The sequence below is a fragment of the Quercus robur genome, chromosome 1, assembly GCF_932294415.1.
Source record: "Quercus robur chromosome 1, dhQueRobu3.1, whole genome shotgun sequence".
NCBI lineage: Eukaryota > Viridiplantae > Streptophyta > Magnoliopsida > Fagales > Fagaceae > Quercus > Quercus robur.
In genome coordinates this window covers 5,337,659-5,359,070 of record NC_065534.1, presented here as the reverse complement: position 1 = coordinate 5,359,070, position 21,412 = coordinate 5,337,659, and the positions used below count along the sequence as shown (strand labels likewise).

General features: G+C 29.8%; 1 protein-coding gene across 1 annotated transcript; it reads left to right on the top strand.

Annotated features, from left to right (window-relative positions):
* The first annotated feature begins 3,856 nt into the window (after window positions 1–3,856).
* Window positions 3,857–4,237, top strand: LOC126725795 (cyclin-dependent protein kinase inhibitor SMR9-like). The gene has a single exon (XM_050431101.1). It carries the CDS (start codon window positions 3,857–3,859, stop codon window positions 4,235–4,237), a length of 381 nt encoding a protein of 126 aa, XP_050287058.1.
* Window positions 4,238–21,412: the final 17,175 nt, after the last annotated feature.

Genomic DNA, 21,412 nt, shown 5'->3' with positions numbered 1-21,412 from the left:
ATTTTTTTTAGCTTTTGTTATTTTTCAATATTGGTAGGATCTTTTGAAAGCATCCTCCATCTAAATGATCTAATAGCACCTCTCTAGATGCATAGGGAGGTGCTCAAGTAGTAAATAAGACATTATAAACGTGTGCTATATATATAGACACTTTTTTTTAAGGCAATATACGCATTAACTTAAGTGATAAGCTTGTAAGCAATATATACAGGTTTTCAGTTTTAACCAACCATTATTTCTCTGGTCTAAGATTCAGAGGTTTCTATGTCTTTGAACTTGTAAAATCAATGGCTGAGGAGTAATTGATTTTACAAGTATCCAGGAACTTGTAAAATCAATTACTCCTCAGCCAAACTGAAATGAAGCAGCATTGAATTTTAATTCAAGTGGCATCATCAATTGTGGATTTAAGATTCACTGCACACATATATAACATACAAATAATAATAAATTTTTTTTTTAAAAGATATTAGACAAATTTAAACATGGGCGGTTCAACTCAGCTTAAGTCCAATTGTTAATAAAAGAAAACTCAGATTAGGTCCATTAAGCTGATGCCGCAAGATAATATTATCACCCGACATTAAAAAAAAAAGTAGGACAAGAAAAAAACAAAATAAAATCTGAGATTTTAGGTCCATTGACCTATGTTTATCCAAACCCATCTCAAAATAAATAAGTAATAGTACAGTACTATGACTTTAAAGTCATATGTAATTTGTCAACTTGTGGATTACTGAGCCACGTGCAAAAATAGTGAAACCCTTTGGAATCCCATGAAGAGTGTCTGAAAGTTTTTAAAACAAAAGGTTAATAAAAGAAGAGAAAAACAAGGATATCAGAACCAAAACCCATAAAATTAATTAATTAATTAAATAAATAAATATATCTGACAGGTGAAACTAAGAAAGAGGCTATAGGACTCTAGCAGATAGCACACTTGGCTATCCTGTGTCCTTTCACTGTCTTTTAGTTTTGTTTGCCTTCACTATTCTTAGCCTGCTAAAGCATCTTCAATAGCATCTTTTTATTCTTTCATCTTTCTTTCTTTCTTTTTATTTTACTAAGAAAATTTTCATCTAAATTTTATTTAAAACTCCATTTTTAAAATTTAAATCAAGTGTTAAAAATTGAATAGAAAAAAAAATGTTTTAATAAGAAAATTTTCATCTAGATTTTATTTAGAAATCCATTTTTTTAAAATTTAAATCAAGTGTTAAAATGGAATTGTAAATAAACTTATGAGAATCTTAACTAAATATATTATCTGTTCCTCGGGCAGCAGGCAGTCCTACCCTCATTATTCCTAATCTATATAATCCCTAGAATGCACATAAAAATTTGAAATATATATATTTAAAATTTAAAACAATAAACTTAATCACTTTAATCATAAACAAAAAATTTGAACTCTCTCTCTCTCTCCTTCTTTTTGGCTTTTTGTTAAGGGCAGCGGGCAGACCTGACCAAATTATCACTAACACTAAGCAATTCAATAAACCCTAACATAAAAGTGTGAAATCTAGGGTTAAAAAAACAGAGGGGAAATCAATAGGAAATATCTTAATCACTTTTAACTCTCCTAGGGCAGAGGGCAAGTAAAACCCATAATTATTCCCAGTGGCGACTCCAGGAATTTTGTCCAGGGTGTTCCTATTCCACTTTGAAAAAATTTCGGGTAATTTCAGTCTATTTTGGGACGTTTTGGTAAATATCAACCGAAATTCAAGATTTGGCATGCATAAAGTTTGTGTTTAAAAAAAAAATGTTCTTAAAACCAAAACAAATTTGCATTCTGTACACCAAAAAATCTCAAAAGAAAAAAAAAAATTGAAAAGAAAAGAAATGAACAAAGGTAGCTATAGAATAAACTATAAGTTCATTTGAAATATTAATAAAATTATTAATTATTGTTGTTTAGTTGTTTCATAAATTTGTTTTTATTTTATAAACTATAATTTGTTGTATTGTTGTTTCATTAATTATTAAATTATTAATTGATGTTTAGCCTAACATAATTTAATTTTTTTGTCTTTTATAATGTATTAGTTAATTAAATTATTAATTATTGATGTTTAGTTACTTCGTTAATTTTTTTTACTAACTACTAGCAGTCTAGCACACACCCCACTGTGCATTAGCACACACTAGCACACATCTCATGTGTGCACACACCCTTGCCTCTCCGATACCGTACCGGAGGCCGTTTTGATTTAGTTAGAGAAACGAAATATTTTGATACCAATTAATATCGGTGTACTGTTTTGAAATTACCACTAAATATATATTTTCTTAAAAATTTTATATATTCTCTTAAAAATATAAAATGATTTTAAAGACTGACATAATAATTCCTTTAAATATAATAATAATTATGGTTGTAGTATAAATTGTTTTTAGAAGAGTTGTAGTTTAATAATATTATCAAGTACATGTACTTACAACCTTTTTATTTCAAAAAAAAAAAAAAGTAAATGTACTTACTAAATGCAATAATGAAAAGACAAGAGAAATAAAAATTAATGTGCAAAAGTTAAAGCTAGGCACGTAGTTGGTTGGAGATAAGGTTGAAAATTTTGAAAACTGTTGACTCATTCAATGGCTTCAGTATTCACGTGGGGAGTGGGACTCTAATGTACAAAGAACATACGGCAATTGGCGTTCAAAACTAGAAATAACAAAGAGCAGAGAAGCGGAAAAGTCGAAGAAAAACAGAGAACGGAGAAGAAACGGCAAGGAAGAAGAAGCTGAAGCAGGTGGGGAGACTGCGGTTGACCAAATGGAAGTGGCCGGAGACATGGAAGTGACCGGCGATGTGGTGGTGAGTGGCTGTGAGGACAAAAACTGATGATTTTGGCTTTTTTTTTTTTTTTTTTTTAGAATTTAGTTCAAAATTTGTTTAGCATAAAAATTTTGAGGGTGTTCCTGATATTGCTTGAGAGTGTTCCTATTTTTTTTAAGGGTAAACAAATAAAAAAATTTTAATTATTATATATAAATTTTTTTTTTTTTTTTGAAGTCAGGGTGTTCTTGGGAACACCCTGACCTCTGAGTGGCGTCGCCACTGATTATTCCCCATCAATTGTAATCCCTAGGAAGCAGGAATTGCACAGAAATTTGAACTATCTCTCTCCCTCTCTCTCTAGCCTCTCCAGGTATTGCTTAGGGCAGCGGGCAGACCTGCCCAGATTATCCCTCATAAATATAAGGCCTAAACAAAGCACTCATCAACTCTGAAAATGAAATCTCTCTCTCTCTCTAACTCCCATTACCCTTTCAGGGTTTAATTAGGGTTTCTCTGGGCTTATACTGAAGTGGGTCATTGCCTCTTAGTTGTTATTTTCCTTAAACTCTAGTAGGGTTTTTGTTGGATTTCTGAAAGATTGATGTTAGTCATGAGTTTATCAAGGTTTAGGTAGAGTTGTGATGGTCTTAATTAGTAGTTTACATTAGTACCAGTCCTAGTAGTGCTATCTTTTGTTGGCTCCAAGGTACAAGATTCATCATGTACAGGAATCTGTTATGAGTGCGTCTTCATAAAAATTTCTGGGTTAGGAACTTCAAAAGTGCAACATCTATAGTGGGGTTTTTGTTTTCAAGTAGTTTTGAGCTTGAAAAGGTTTGGCTCGAAAGGCCGGGTGGTTAGTGGTTACTTCACTTTTTTTTTTTCCACTACTTTCCAGTCAAAAATAGTGGCTTTATAGTACTCCAATAGGGTTTCCTCTAGTGCAAGTTTTGTGTTTTCTTAGCAATCTTATTCCTAGAAAACTTGGTAAAGGTTTTTAGCTTACTACTCTTTCCGGCTTCAGTACACTTCTTCTTTGTACTTAGCAGAAGCTTCATCATTTTGTTTCAAATGGCTCCATCTGGTAGTACAACAACAAGAAGAAGACCAACAAGAAAGCCAAGAAGAAAATATTTCAAGAAGAAGCTTGTACAGCCCAAGAATCAAAAAGCATCAAGGAGTTTGCCTTCTAACTCTTCCACCACCACAAGCTTCAATTCAAAGATTAGTGACTTAACTTCTGAGGGTGTTGAAGTTGAACTCACTTCAAGTGGCTGCTCTACACCAAAAGCTCAGAGATTCAAAATACCAGAGATTTTAACATGCCCACCAGCACCCAAGAAGCAAAGGGTAGTTTCAAATTGCTCACTGCAAAGGTCTCCAATCGCATTCTTTGCTCCTCCAGACTTAGAGCTCTTCTTCTTCTTTGCACTAAGAGATATTTCGGTTTGACATGTGTGTTTATAGAATATAAAGATCATTCCACTAATTTAAGAGATGGTTTTGTGAAGTTCTTTTAGTTTTAATCTGTGTTTTTTTTTTTTTTTTTTGATCATTGAAGTATAGTGTGAGAATTTGGGATTTTGATTGGGTGATCTTAGGAAGCAGTTGTTAGCTTTAATTTCCCTTTGCTACTATTTTAGTTGTTTTTTCAAATTGTAGGGTATACTAATCACTAAATTTAGCTGGTGTTGTCCAACTAAATTTAGCCTTTATGTCCACTTTCCTTTTATTTATTTATTTTTCTCTTTTTTTTCTTCTTCTTATAATGTATTGCTGACTCTATATAGTTTGGTGAGTGAAATGTAATGGGTGGATTTGAGGTAAATTTGTGAGTGTGTTTAGCTTGCAATTATATCAGCTTTTGTTTGTCAAGTCAACCTGAGAAAGTAAAGGCAAAACCTTTCTTTATTATCATTCTCTTGTTCAATTTGCACTGTAGTGTTTTTGGATTAGTTTTCATGTATGAGCTTTTTAACTTATTTGTTTATGTATAATTTTTTAAGATCGTACTTTTCAAGCGTAATCGTTAGTATCGAAAGGTGGATAAAATAAACTCGTTTACGATCCTTCACCAAAAAAAAAAAAAAAAAAAAAAACTGTACAATTAACATATTCTTGAGGATTTTAGGTGATATCTGTTATCCTTTGTCTACCCAATGACCTGTTTGATCCCTTTGGAAGTAATTTATACTTTATTTACTTTAACAAATATTGACTGCTCTTAAGTTGGCCAATAGTTTTAATTTTATCCATTATGTTAGATGTATTCGAATCCATAGGTTAAAGCATGTTGTAAAGCCTAAACATGTACTTGCAGGACTTAAGAATATAGATAAAGTTACCAATAGATATTCTCTTATATGTGTAGTTTTGTACACTTTTTTTTTTCCTGGGCATATGTAGTTTTGTACTGTTGAATCAAATTCAATTTGCTCTATTTTTTTCACATTAATGATGTGAGGAGCCTATAAAACACCCCTAATCATTGCATTGACAGCACTAATGTTTGTCTAAGATAATTAATTAGATTCAATTAGTGCCTTATATTTGTCAAACCAAGGGCCGGCCCCCCTTAAACAGTTGAATCGTTGATAATCAACTCCAAATTTTGATGTGAAAACACAGTTTCTCTCCTGCCCAAAAAAAAGACTTCCAGAAAAGTTCTTAATTCCTTATAGGGTTCCCCCACATTGAATGCTACTAGTACTTGCAGTTAAAATTCTCTTGGAATTTTGGCCACAAGACAAACTTTTTAGTGTAATTTTGCAAAGACACAGCTTTTTTAGTAGTAAATATTGGAGTTTTGTTTAACTTTTCCTTTCCGAGTGGGAACACAAAAGTGCCTTGGGGTGTTTTGTGTTTTTTTATGCGTATTGTTTGAGGTGAGATCATGTTGTCAGATCTGCGAGTGTCTGTGTGTCTAAGCTGAGCCCTGCATCTTAAGAGAATCCAATGACAAACTCTCGTGCGGGTTTCGATCATTGTCACATTAGAGAATCTCAAGAAATTTCTCATCATTTTTTTTTTCTCTCAGACTTTAATACTTTGTACCGCATTCAATATGCTAGTAATTTTGTGAAATTTATTGGGGCACTCGTGTGTTATGGATGGACCATTAGATGCTCTCAATTATTTCTTCCACCATTTGTATTTTGTTGGTCAGAATCAAATGCATACCCATATGTGTGTAATCTGCCATTTCCCACATCCTTTATAGGTTTATAGGGAGAAATCTCTTAAAGGTTACGCCAAGACGGTGGTTATGAGTTTTAGACTTAGTAATGTCATAGGCTTAATTTATTTCTCACAACAATTGAATTGACAACTTTTTATTAGTTTTAATTTGGATTTACCATTGACATTACTTTATCATTTACCATTCACAACTTATAACTTCAATAATTGTGAAATATTTTGTGAATGAGAAAATTTGTCTCTAAACTAATTTAAAATTATCTTTACCAACTTATCTTATGATAATTTATAAAACTATTCATATGTGTTATTTAAATAAGTCGCTTGCCGTATAACTAAAATTACACATGAATAACATGCTCTATTACCACATAATTGATTAAAGGAAAGATAGTTCCAAGCAAGTCGGCTTAGAGCTTTTTTTGTGAAAATGATTGTGACATCTAAACTTATTGTATAAGTTTTGAACCTAAAAACTCATGGATCACCAGGCTTTAGGAATTAATTACCGACCTCTTTAAGTTTATTTTTTATTACTTAATAAAAAGAAAAGGAAAATAACATCAGCCGGACTTTCACACACCCATCCAAACCTTGTTTTGTCCTTATCACTTGTCAGCTTGAACTTGAACTAAAAGTTAAGACATTTGAGAATGAGCTTTATTTCATCGTTACATGCATGTCTGTGAGTCTTATATTATTAATACTAAATGGCCACAGACAAGATTGATTGAAGGATTGACATGAGATTCAATTTATTTTCTGCCGAATGACAATCATAACCATCATTTTTACAAAATCTTCTACATACCCTTCACAATTTCACAATCAGCTGAATTAGCTCATACTTACATATACCCTTAAGTCTATTGTAGTTGGTCTAGTTACAATTCCGACATTCTTAAAATCTTTGACAATTATGAGTTAGAAGTTAAAACACAATATACTACTTTTTTATATATTCCTCGGATTCCATGTTATTAGTGGAGTTTTCATGCTTAATTCTTTCTTTTTATCCATTCAATTATGTTCTTTTAGGAAACAAAGCACTATATAATTTGTCTGTAACGTTCGGTCCGGGCCAAAAATAACCTTTTTTTTTGCCAAACTATGTGTGTTTTTCACATTAGGAGTGCGATAATCCTCTAGTCCTAACATAATGAATTGACTTAAAAAGGGACATTAGTGGTGGGTAAAGCAAATAGCTTGAATATCTCAATGTGTTAAGAGCTTTTGGAATATAAAATTGCGGAAAGAATATGTGAAGGACAGTTTGCATCATTAGAAGTCCTATCTTCTAAGATGATGGGTCTCCCTTTCACTTAAGAGAACCTTTTTTTTTTCCACAATACTGTGGACCCTTTATGTTGGGCATGATTATATCTTCATGTGCATATTTAAAACCAGGTTAATTTCATGGCCATTTCCTTCTTGAACATGTTTATAATCTTGCAGACACAACGTTTTTGTTTTGATCATGCCTCCGTATGTGTATGTGCACAAATGTACATAAAAGGAGAAATAGGTTTTTTTTTTTTTTTAGTGTTTCAACTTATGACATCTGCTTCTGATAATTGTGTTATTTATTATCAGACCAAGACACTAATCGGTTTTTGATGTAAGTGGGGATTAAATATTAGATCTCTTATTCAATTATTAAAAATTTTACCAGTTGAGCTGACTGAAATTTATAAAAAAGTAGAATTTAATTTGGTTACAAAGCTATGGTGGTGTTATATATACACCCAATTTGCAAAATTTACAAAATCTTTGTCCACACCTCAATTTATGGCCTTAGCAACTAAGCACTGTCGGCTGTTTCCCATGCAAGATCTTGTTTACTGATACATGGCTTTCATTAAAATAGATAAAGAGAGAAATCATCCAAGGAGCCCTATCTATTATATATGACATTATTACTATTTTCCTGTTGACGTATTAGTAGCATCTTGATTTTAGTTAATTATTTTATCCTAGCTTAGTTTCAGTCAAAAAAAATGATTAGTACCTCACTAGCTTGGAATGGCAATTTCATCCAAACCTATCCTATTCTAGCAAGTTTTTTTACAGTCCCGAAGAAGTGTAGGATGGGGATGGATTTTGGTCATAAACTTACCATTATGAGTTTATGACTATTAGAAAATTTAAAATTTAAAATTTATTTTAATTGGAATGTTTGATATATTGAGATTTTGTGTTAGAGACAGTCATGATTTGATCTTACTTCGCCTTATTATCATCCATAGTTTAATAATTTTAACAAAACTTAAACTACTTAATAATCTTATATTGGATCAATATTTTATTTAGCTCATCGGTTAAATAATATTTATAATTGTGTGTATGTGTGAAATCTCATATTTTAAAAATATAAAATACTAAAATTTTGAACAACTTATAAATAAAATGAGATATAAACAGAAATGCAATCATAATACTATGATTCTATTGCTATATATAACTTTTTGTTTTGGAAAAGGATATTATTATACAGTAACTTAGAAAGACATAATAATATTAGAGAAAGTTATCTTCACATGATACACTTTTTCTTGTGAAAAAATATTTTCTAACAAATCATTCTCTCTAAATTTGTTTTTTCCTCTTTCGGTAGGATATTTGAAAAAATGGTATCTGAACTAAGCTATCTCATGACTATCTTTTACAGCATATTCGAGATTGACAAGATTCGAGTTAATCCGTGTAGTTTATTTAGTATTAATTAACTTTGTTTTCTAACAAAAAATTAAAACAATGGGGTACTTATTTGTTTAGGATTTTACTGACGTATACCTTTAGGGCATATATTAGTAAACTATTTTATAAATTTTTTTATGGAAAGATGAAAAAGTTACAAACTTTTTTGACAGTTTTTTCAATTTTTCATAAAAAATTTCTTAAAATAAATGATTAACGTGTGTCATAAAAACTAAGAACATACGTTAACTGGACTCATTTATTTAATATTTAACTTCTTTTGCTAAGAGAGAACATGGAAACCTTCACCTTCATGAAAACTTTTTTACTATTTTAGGGTGTTTCTGTCATACATGTGTGTAAATGAGAGAGAGAAGCAAGAGGAAACATTGGAATGAGGAATGGATATGATATAGAATAAAAATGAATTGAGTGGCCCTTTAAATTAATTAATATTTTACTATAAGAAATTGCATATGGATTGATGTCTCTTCCCTAAAGTAAAGAGCTTCTTTTTCAATTCCAATGATGCAATATCTTATCAAACACGGACTTTACTTTGATTTGTTAAAGTAAATTTATTAAGATCATCGACATATTTGGCTAACTTTTCTAGAATCCGAGGTTGCCCCACTTCTTTCACAAAAGGATGCTTAGCTTCTTTAATTACCTTTTGGGTCAAACTAGTTAACCACAGTAATTAATTTGGACAACCCTCATGGGCTCTATCATTAATTTTGATTATTTGATTTATATGATGTATTAATTTTTTTTTTTATGTGTTAGGGAATTATTTTGAAATTTACAAGGTCTTAGTTAGTCTTTGACACCTAGTTCACCAGAGAAAAAAGAAGAAGATGAATGATAATAATAATGATTTGCTTCTTTCTTCAATAAAATCATTCATGAACCTAAGTTCTTGTGTGGAACTTGAATCCCACGTGTAAAACTTTCATGCATAACTCATCTTTAATTATTATATATATATATATATATATATATATATAATTTTTTTATAAAAAAAACTCATCTTTAATTAAAATTTAACATTTGTCTTATTGTTGCCTCCTACACTTGACATTTAAAGGGAGCTCTAATAGATCCAACCAATGATGTAGGTCCATCCATAGCAAAATAACAAGATTCCTCTATTATTTTTGGCCTAAAAAAATAATAACAATAATGATAATAATAATATTTTTTATTTTTATTATTATTTTGTGGCCTGAGGGTAGCATTTATTTATTTTTGTTAAGTAAAACGACAGAACTGGGAGAAGCATATTAAAAGGTTTTAACTAAAGTCTAAAGAGGAATCCAAGGCTTTGCTTTAAAGGGGACCGTTAATGCTTAAAACTTAAAAAGGTTCATAATTATCCTATTATTTCTGATCACTTGTGGTTGTAAGCCCTAAAGATTCTCCTCGTGGGCTGGGCTGTGGAACATACTGATTATTGGGCTGTTGATGCTAAAAGATCCTATACCTTTTTCTTTTCTTTATCTTTTCCTTTTTCTTGTAACCTTTTAATTTATTTTTTTGTTTATTTTTAGTGTTTTGAAGGTTCCTTATGCCTAGTTTAACGGTTACAAACATCACACTCTAGGATATAATTTTCTTCAATTATCACTTACTTTTTTATTATTGATTCACGACATTTAAGGGGTTTATAAATGCCAAGTAATAAGAGCTATATATGTTAATCTATTGTAAAATTATTGCTAAAAAAAAAGTAAACTAATTTTGATACCCTCAATAATAATCCTTGGTGAATATAATCCACATGTTAAAAATCTTCAATTTACACATAGGGAAGAATGACTTTTAGCCATTTGATCATTTGTAGTTTTGTTTTGTTTGTATTTGATAACAATGGAATCAAAAGAGATATACAATATCTTTAAAATAGGTACGTAATTCCATTCTTTCTTTGTGACCCAAAGAAAGAATAGAAGGGGGGAAAAACAGTTTGGATGTATACTCTTTCTTTGTGACCCAAAAAATTGTATACTCTTTCCTTTAACCAGTTTCGATGTCTCTTTTTTTTTTTTTTTCTCCCTCCCTACTTTTGGTTGTAATTTTAAATTTTACAAATTTCATCGCACAATCTCTATCTTCAAATCAAAACAAGTATCATTAGAATTTTAACTTTTAAGTTTATGGATGACTAATTAAAAGTAAAGCACAAATATTAAAAAGGTATGTACATTTACTTCAATTAGTAAAGTATTTTATTCTTAAATACAAGATTGACTCAAGTTCAAGTCTCGCACATACATACAAAACTAATTTGTGTTTTCTCTTAAAATAAAAAGCAATCATCATAGTGTAGATGTCATATGTTAAATATATGGTATCTATAAATAAAGAATTATAATAAATGTTGTAATAAATTAAGATAAAACCATGTCATGTCTCATCTTTCATATACAATCATTAGAATTTAAAAAGAAAAACAAGGACAATACATTTAAAGAATGGAGAGGGCACATTGCCACAAAAAGGATTCCCTCTATTTGCTTTGAGATAGAGATGAGCTAATTTCACATTAAAGATCTAGTAGTAAAAAAATATAGAAGTAAACAAAGTGTCGTGTAAATTAAAATTGTTTATTATTTCTTATTTGGCAGAATTAAATTTTAAATGATATCACACTATTTACACCCTTAAGTTTATGAAAACTAAATCTTCATGCAAATCTTCTTCTTTCACATAAGATGAGGAAATTTTTTTTCTTTTCTTTTTTTGATTCTTTCTAATTTTGGTCTCTACTCACTAGTTTTGATAGTTTCTACTAATCATTCTCATCTGCCTTTGGGACCAAATTAAAGATCTTTCGTTCAAAATTACATATATCCACGTGCATGCCTGCATGGAAAAATCCCACATCAATAGTCAATACAAAGGATAGTCTTCTCTTAAGACTAATCTGAAATCACTAAAGTTAAAATCATTTAGACTAATATTTAACTTTGTTTTTTGAATTCAATTGAGTTTCAACTGTTTAAAACTTAAACTACTTTGTTTATAACAAAATTTTCTTCTTATTTGGTGGAAAGGCTTCCTTCCCTTTCAAAAGAATATGTGTACGTATCCAGAAGTAGACCCAAAGATCATTTACAAAATCAGTGCCAGCTTTTGTTTAACTTTTGCTTAGGCCACACCTACAAAGCAAAGCAAGAAGGAATATTAATAGACCTGACACCAGTGACCAACCCCCCCAACATGTCACGATTGATTTTATAAAAGAATTGGCTATGAACACTTTAGACTGAAATAGCTATCGTTCTTGCACTTAACTTTACAGTTTTAGTTCTTTATGTTGCAATCTAAATAAAGGAACTCTCACCACAACCAATGTGTTAACATCACTGCTAATTGATTCGGGACTCATTGATAATTAATGTCCAATGATTAGGTTAAACAAGAGTGGTTAAGACTGAATATGGAGTATTAATTGTTTATGGTATATTATCCATGGAAGCTGCTTAAAAAAACTTCACCACGTAGTTCTTTAAGAAAGTTAGAGTAACCTTATGGTTGAAACCAAATGGAATATAGTCAAGGAAGCAAACACTAGACAAGTACTAGTACTAGTATATCCTTTGATCAAGAAAAGTACTAGTATATCCTTGGCAAAGAGACCGTAGTTAATGAGATGAAAGTATTACTTTGTCAATAAATCAGCATAAATTGCATAACTTTATTGGAATCTTAGCATGATCAGGAGACAATGCAAAGGTGAAGGTAGCTTTGGCTTTGGGAGGGGTCTTGAGTTCTAGCACGTCACGATTGATTTTGTAAAAGAATAATTGGCAATAATAATGACACTTTAGACTGAAACAGCTATCGTTCTTGCAGATTAACTTTAAAGGTTTATAGTTCTTTATGTAGCTATCTAAATAAAAGAAACTCTCATCACAACCAATGCCCTAGTGTGATGAACATCATTAATTATTACTAACTAATTTGCAGGTTATTGATAATGTCCAATGATTAATTAAGCTAAATAAGAATGGTTAAGACTGAGTATATGGATTATTGTTTTTATAAACATGCTTAACTTGCATATATATCCATGGAAGTTTCATAAAAAACTTCACCATCTAGTTTCTTTTTTGATAAACACCATCTAGCTAGTTTCTTTGATGGTAAGGAAAAGCAAACGGCAAATGGTCAAGGAAAAGCAACAAGTACTAGTATATCCTTTGATTTAATAAATAAAATAAAGTACTAGTATATCCGGTGACAAAGAGATAGTAGTTGCTTAGATAAAAGTATTACTTTGTCAATAAATCCGCATAAATTGCATAACTTTATTTTAGCATTGATCGGGCGGCAAAGGTGCAGTTGGTTTTGGGTTTGGGATAAGTCTTGGATTCTAACAATATATATATATATATATATATGAATGAGAGAGAGAGAGAGAGAGAGAGAGAGAGAGAGAGAGAGAGAGAGAGAGATTTGAATATTCCTATAGAAATGTATGTATTATATTTAGTTATTAGCCTTCTGGTGTGCAATAGATCATCATCTGATATAAATATTCAAAAATAATTATTAAATAGAATTATTAATTTTATATAAAACTTTCATACTTCCATCAACAAAAGGAAAAAAAAATACAAGAAAAGAAGAGCCTTTACAATGAAATTTTGGCTTAGTGTATTCATATCTTTACACAAGTTTTAAATTAACACAAAAAACTCAACTTTTTCCTATTTTAATTTTTAACAAACCATTTTTTTTAGATACACCTACATCAATGTCAATATTCTACCACTAATCAGGTCAAGTTAGTTATACTTCCCTATACCTTGATTTTTTTTTTTTTTTTTTTGTAACTTACGAACAAAGAAAAAGAATTAGTCATAGTTTGTGGCAATATATTCTTTATAATTATTTATTATTTATTTTGTTTTAAAAACAACCTATGAAAATATAACTTTATTTAAAAAATGAAGTTTTAATAATAATCTTAGTCAAACAGAGCCTGCCTTACTCGTTATAAGGATTATAACTAAAAAAATTATTTATTGTTATTTTTACATGGAGATCATCGTTATTCTTGTTTAATGTCCTAAATTGCAACTTTATTTCAATTGTATTAATATTTAAAAAATATTTAATAATATTTAAGGAGTATAGTTCTTAAAAAAAATAAATTAGTCAGCTTAATTATAGCCAGGACCCAACACATGGCACTACTCTCTATTTATGATGAAATCACTCATGAGTAACAATAAAGCTTGACATGAATTAGGAGTAAATAATTATTAAATTACAATTAAAATGGTTTGTTCCTAGCTAGAAGGGTATTTGATTCTTCAAGTACTTACATGATTGTTGTAGATGATCTTTTTTTTATTTATGGCACAATACAATGCTTGTTTTTTCAATTTTCTAATTTCTTAGTTATCTTTTAATCAAAAACTGCAACATACAAATTTGATGTCTTGACCAATTTCTTTGATTGAAAGAATCATTCCATCTAAATTTGAACCACACTTTTGTTTTTTTAAAGAAGAATCAAATTCAACTTTTGTATAGTGCTTTAATTTATCGCTTTTTTATTTCTATTTTCTACAATCAGTAAGTCCCTAAAGGATTGAAACCCTGCATGGATGGCCACCACCAAAGGCCTCCATTAAGGCATTAATGTTGTCTTTAGACAAAGCTTTTAAAGCGCAGCTCGCGCCATGGAAACTTAACTTTTGCTTGCCAGCAGAGTTGATGTCAATAATTAATTTGTTGGAGAGGTAGAGGGGACAACAATTTCAATAAGGGAGGGTGGAGTGTAGATGGGAATATAGACATGACAGTCACCATTGATGTAATTATTTTTGCCACTCTAGTAACTATCAAATTATTTTATATAAATATATATATATATATATATATATATATATATATATATATATATTATTTCCAGAAAAAACTAAGTTACTATATAACCAAAATCATTTACCAAATCAAATTTATCAAAATTAAATTTTTGGGAACAAAATTTCTCTCCAAATTAGTTTAGAGAAAATTTTTTCAAACTTCTCATATATTTCTTTTTTCGGTATGAATTTTTAAAATTTAACCGTTGAATTTCATGTTTCTTATGTTCTTAACATACATATTAAATTTCATTCAAATCGGATGTTATTTACTATTTGATCAATAAACTTATTTTTTTATACACAATTTTAGATCATAAAATTTGAAATTTTAACATTTTTTTGATAACATAGCAATTGATTTTTAGTTTCTTGAAATTTTACAAGCATGAAGGATATAATAAGAGCATGCAATCCAAAGGTTAAATTTTCAAAATTCACACTCAATATAAAAGTACACAAAAAGTTTGAAGGTAGAAATTTTGTTCAACTTTTGGGAGAACTAATATTTTTTCATAACAACAAAACAATAAAATAAATATATGTTATCATTTTCATAGCAACCAATACTGATTATTATATAGCCCATCCTAAGAATCTCCTTGTTTATAAAATCATTTTATATTTTATAGTCCCAAAAAATGGGAGGAGTATTGTTAAAACCTAAATACGAGGGCACGTCTATAACCAAGTAAAATTCATTATTTATACAGCTATAATTTATAATTTTTGGTTGGCAAGAAGATGAGTCAAATATGGACAAGCCAAACATGGCCTTCCACTCTCTCCCATACCCACGCTTAGGTTTTTTTATCTTTACCAGTCAGTAACAGTCACATGCAAACAATATCATTGGTCAACAAATACCCCGTTAATTTATTAGTGGCCAAAACAAAATTTTCTACTTCAATCCAAGTGTTCCTCCTATAATAATTTTTTAGAATAAAGTTTTAAAAGGTAATAAATTACTGTAGTTTAATTAAAGGTTGATTAATAAATTAAGTATAGGAGTGTAATACTAATTGTTTATGCTCTCTTTAGAGCTTAAACAAATACGAGAATATATGTGTTGAATAAATTGTGAGTCCAGTTACAGTTTACGTGTTAGATGCATATTTATTGCACATGCATCCACCTGTCTTCGTCTCGACATTTGGCAATATTGTATACATTATTTTGTAAGGGAAAAGGTAGTAAGATGCTAAAATCTATTCAATAGAGTTAGGAAGGTGGATGAAAGCATATAAATCGGAAGTAAAAATCAAGTATTTCATAAACAAACTCGAGGATGTTCGACAAAATTTTTTTTTTTAATCAAACCTAAATATGTAAGCTAATTTAATAATGAATTTGAGCTCAACTCGTATTTAAAATAAAATCAAAAGAAATGTTTCAACAAGAGTGCTCAAACAAATTATAATATCTGCTAATATGGTTCAATCGCCCCAAAGAGAATATAAAAAGCTAGGTTAGAGAGAGGCTATATGGATATTTAGGTTGTGTTTGATATTAGAGTTTAAAATCAACTTATTTTACTATTTAGCTCATTTTTGCTAATATTTATGGGTCCTATTATACTTTTTGGTACTATTCATGAGTCTCACTGTACTTCAACTAGCTTTTACATTTATCTATAATACTTTTAGCAAAAAGTTTTCAGTTTTATCTAAATAAATTGTTCCCAAACAAACCCTTAGAAGATTCATTTTAGCTTCCCTCAAAAGAGCAATCCAAAAACTTCCAAGAAAGATTATGTGTGAATTTTCCTTTATAATCTTTGCAAAGTTGCAAACTTCAACTAAAACAGTGGTCTTTTTCCTATTGTGGCTCCTCTACATCTTAACCCGTTGGATTGTCTTTTTGTACGGGGTGATGATGAGTTATTTTGTAGAAAGGATCGTAGTTTAGGAGCTTCTCTAGAAATATAGGTCATACAAAACTCGTTGATGACAGAACTTTGAACTCCTAAAAATGGTCTAATCTTAGCACTCAACTCAGACAATATTCTAACTCACACTTTTGTAATGGTTGCCAACCTTGTAATGCCCTTGTTTTATGACTAAATGTTCCCATTCCAGCATTTTGAGGAGGCCCAACTCCAACATACCCATTGGGAATGGAATTTAGATGTTGATATGTTAGCTAAAGCATGGATTATTAGTGGGAGACTTTTTGTTATGTTTTGATCCTCTTAAGTTTATTGTAACTTACCCCAAACTATTTTGTACTCATTTCATGCATGCTTTAATATAATAGAGAGAGAGAGAGATTTAAAAAAATGATTCAAAATTACTATTGTAACCACTTTCATTTTAGAAATTGAGCAATTTCCTTAGAGTTGATTTACAATTAATTTTGATAGTTCCTTATATAATTTTGATTTTTGAGTCTTTTGACAATTAACTTTGATAACAAATGAGTGTCTAGGAAAATAAAACCATTTTGGGAATTCTATTGACTAAATTGACACAATGAGTAATTTACATATATGTAATCGATATTTGACATATAAGAAAATATCCTGATGAAACTAACGTGAATCGACACCAATCAGTTTTTTGTGTAGGCGGGGATTGAACCCCAGATCTCTTATACAACCATCAGAAACTTTACTAATTGAACTAACTAAAACCCACACATATAGTTTTCAATTAATTATTGCTATGGCGATAGCAAATTTTTAATAAAACGTACAAGCGAATCTCAGTTGGGCCCATAGGCCCTACACATCTTTATGTCTTTAAACTGAAAATTGAGCTGTCCCGTTCTTAGTGTTCTAAGATTCCTATTTAACAACTCATTGACTCGATTAATAAAAAAAAGACTTGATTAATTAAATGGTTGAGTGAATATAGGTATAATGACTTACCTATTTTGACTTTTACACATATTTATTATCCATAGAATGAGATTTATCTAAAGATGGGTTATTATTATTATTATTATTATTATTATTATTATTATTATTATTATTATTATTATTATAGAGTTTCAATCTATAGCGTCTATTTCTGATGATAGCTATTTTTCATCAAACCAAGACACTAATCGGTTTTTGGTGTAAGCGAGGGGATTGACCCCAGATCTCTTATTCAACCATCAGAGACTTTACTAGTTTAGCTAACTAGAATCCACAAGGTTATATTCTATGTTAAAATTTGAAGCTTGTGTAATTAAATTGCTGCATTTTTATGGGGTTTCAGTTAACTCAACTAATAAAGTTTATTTTCGTTGGATAAGAGATTTAAGCATTTTTTGCCCATCATTTTGTTTTTACAAACATATTCGCATGCAGTTTTGGTTGTGGTGTGTTAGTGTAATAAAAAAACTTAATCAAAAAATATTAGTTATGTAGCCTCACTTGGAAGTTCCATGGAAAAAAAAAAAAATCTACATTGATACCTTTTTTTTTAAGTTCCCATTGGAACTTGTTTCAGAAACTCAAGTTCTTCATATTAAAATCTCGAGTTCCAAAAGAGGCCATAAAACAAATATTTGTAAAAACAAAATAATGAGCAAAAAAAGTTAGAGATTTGGGGTTCAAATCCATTTACACAAAAAAAAAAATTAATAATTATTATTATTTGGTATCTTAACCTAATAATAAAGAGTAATTATCATAAGGTGAACGCCACATGTTTAAAACTGTATCGTATCTATATTTAAAAAAAAAATGGTGCATCTTTAGCCGTTTTAGTGGAAAATTCATGGTTTTTTTTTTTACCTAATAGTTATAGCCTATCGATAATGATGCCAATGCAATGTATGTAATTCTTTTAGAAAGTCAAGACTTTAGCAATATATTCTTCTAGCATTTGAAGTCTCTCTTCTTCTTTTTTTTAGGAGAAATTTGAACAATAACTTATATAAACACAAAACATATCATACAAGATCTTGATCAAGATCGACAGTGATGCCAATGCAATGTATGTAATTATCTTAGGCAGTCATAATTTTAGCAATATATTCTTCTAACATTTGAAGAATATACATTATTGTTTTTGAAAAATTTGAACAATAACTTATGTAAACACAAAACATATCATTCAAAATCGACAATGATGTCAATGCAATTTATGCAATTCTTTTAGGCAGTCAAGACTTTAGCAACATATTCTTCTAATATTTGAAGAATATATATATATATATATATATGTGTATATATTTTGGGAGAGAAATTTGAACAATAACTTATATAAACATAAAACATATAATACAAGAATAATTGATGTAAAAATGAAAGGTGAGTGGTACTTCGTGAAGCCCACTCCAATATTCTATCAAGTATGAACATAACCTAGCTAGTTATTAGTTGTTAAATAAATTGTGATAGGCAGGGGCGGAGGTATGTTCAAGGGTGGGGGCCATGGCCCCCCAAAATTTTGAATTTATATATATATATATATATATATATATAATTATTTTAATGTTTTCAAAATTTATTCTACAAAAATAAGAGTTAGCCCCACCCAAATATTTGAATTAATCCAATGATGCTCTTAAGAAAATAATTGGTATAATAGTTATAGAGATATAACTTTATTTTTTGCAATTCTATTTTTTATTCTAAAATGTGCTCTTATATCTGTTAAATATTTGATAAAATTTGGCATCAAATATGTTTGAATCTATCATTTTCAACCCGTTCTGTGGCGATTAATAAGTCATTGACTCATCAAAAAAAAAATCTTGTCACTTAAACTACACATGAAATGTGTCTTTAGTTGCCACATAATGAATTAGAGCAAGATAGTTTCAAATATGTTTGGAGCCTAACTTATTCCTCCAATTTTTGGATCATTTATATATATTTTTGGGAATTTCTTTAGTTGAATTGAAAGATTTTTTACTTACTTTAGTATAAAATTTGATAATTTGTATTTAAGATGAAATTTTTTAAGAATTTCACAATGAAAATGAAAAAATTGAATTTTATTTTATGAAAGCCATAAATCGTAATTTTGATTGAAAATACTAAACTTTTTGTGTGTGTGTGTGTATAAAACTTATCAAATAAAAAAGTATGTATATATAATAAAAAAGCATGTGTGTATATAAATGTGTGTGTGTGTGTGGGAGAGGGGGGGGGGGGGGACTTGTCTAGATAAATATATTAGTGTCGCAACTTGATTCCCAAACAAAAATTCCTACATCCGCCTTTGGTGATAGGAGTGATGTGTAAACTTATTTTAATAACAAAGAAACAATTAGGGAACCTCATGAAAAGTGATAGAAGTAAGGAACCAAATCAGTTTTATATTACATATAAATAATCACATTATTTATGGGTCTAAACTAAACAATTCTATAAAACACGAGAGCATATAAAATTCATTACGCATCACCCATTGTTTATTTATTATTTTTCATATACGAAAATTTTAATATATGGAATAGTATAAATTACAACAAGATATCACCAAGATACCCCAAAGAAGGGAAGAGAGAGAGAGGTGTAACCCCATTAGATTTCATACGATACCATCACATCATATTTTCTATCTTTAATAATCATAATTATATCCTACATGATTCTAAAAAAAAAAAAAAAAAAAAAAATTATATCCTACATTTATATTTTTCTAAACCCCACATGATCAATTAAGCTAATTAGATATAACAACTACTGATTCTCAAAAATATATATAATAACGACTATTATCACAAAGACTTTCTTGATTTTTTATTTTTTTTTTTTGAGAAAAAAGAATTTTTTTTATTTTTTTATTTTAGAGTGAAAGATTAGAAGTTAGAACAAACTTGTGATAAAAGCTATGGAGTATATACTGTATTTATCACTTCCTTTTTTTTCTTTTCTTTTTTTAAGATAAGAGTATATTATCACTTAAAATGAGTCAAAGAAATATAAAAAGTATGGCTTTTTTTAGAGATCGTTTTCCACTTTTTTTTTCTTTTTTTTTTTAATGAAAAATAACTCTATCTCATAGAAAGCTAAATAAGGGAAGTTAGGAATTTTTTTTTAACTCATTTAGGTTACTTCCAAACATAGAAAAATAAGATAGTTTTATAAACAATAATTTTTGAAAAATAACTCATTTTCTAGAGTACATTATCGTTGAAAACAAACCAAGCGTTATAAAGTGACAAATATTCGTCTAAGCACAAATCTTTCTTTCTTTCTTTTTTTTGATAAATTGAAAACTTATATCAAAGGAAAGAAGAAGAAAAAAAAAATATTACAAAGCATGATCAAGTATAGCCTCTTTCTCAACTACACTAACAACTCTAGGAGGATAGTGACCCATACCAAAACTGACAAATACCCATGACTTTTAGACCATATAGCTAATTCATGAGCTGCCTTATTAGTCTCCCTATAAACCCATCTAAAATACACTTGTGGGGGCTAATTAATCAAGAGGTACTATTAAGGCTGTACGAATTGGGCCTATGGCCCAATTCGAGGACATTAGCTAATCCGAGGATGGCTAAATGAGGTTATAAGGGGAATGGTATAAAGGGAAAAGTAAGGATAGTACGAGATAAGTCCAACGAACGTCCGAGGAGAAAAGCCATCTCAGGGACAAGGGTCCGAGGTCAGTAAGAGTGCCATATCACCCTAGACTTTCTTCAAAGTTGCATCACAACTAGGAGTCGGACGTTGGACAAGGGGTAAGAGAAGGGGGGCAACAAATATCCTCAAAAAACTGCTACCTCCACATTAAATGCCTCCCAACTAACTCTCTGGCCGCATTAATGTGAATATGATACCTGAACAGTGACCAAGCAGCCTTACAGCTACTATTTGATGGTTCTGGGAAGTGTTGGATGGGACAAAAAGGAGCTCCTAGAATTCAACCTACACGTGTATGGTAGGGATAACACCAAG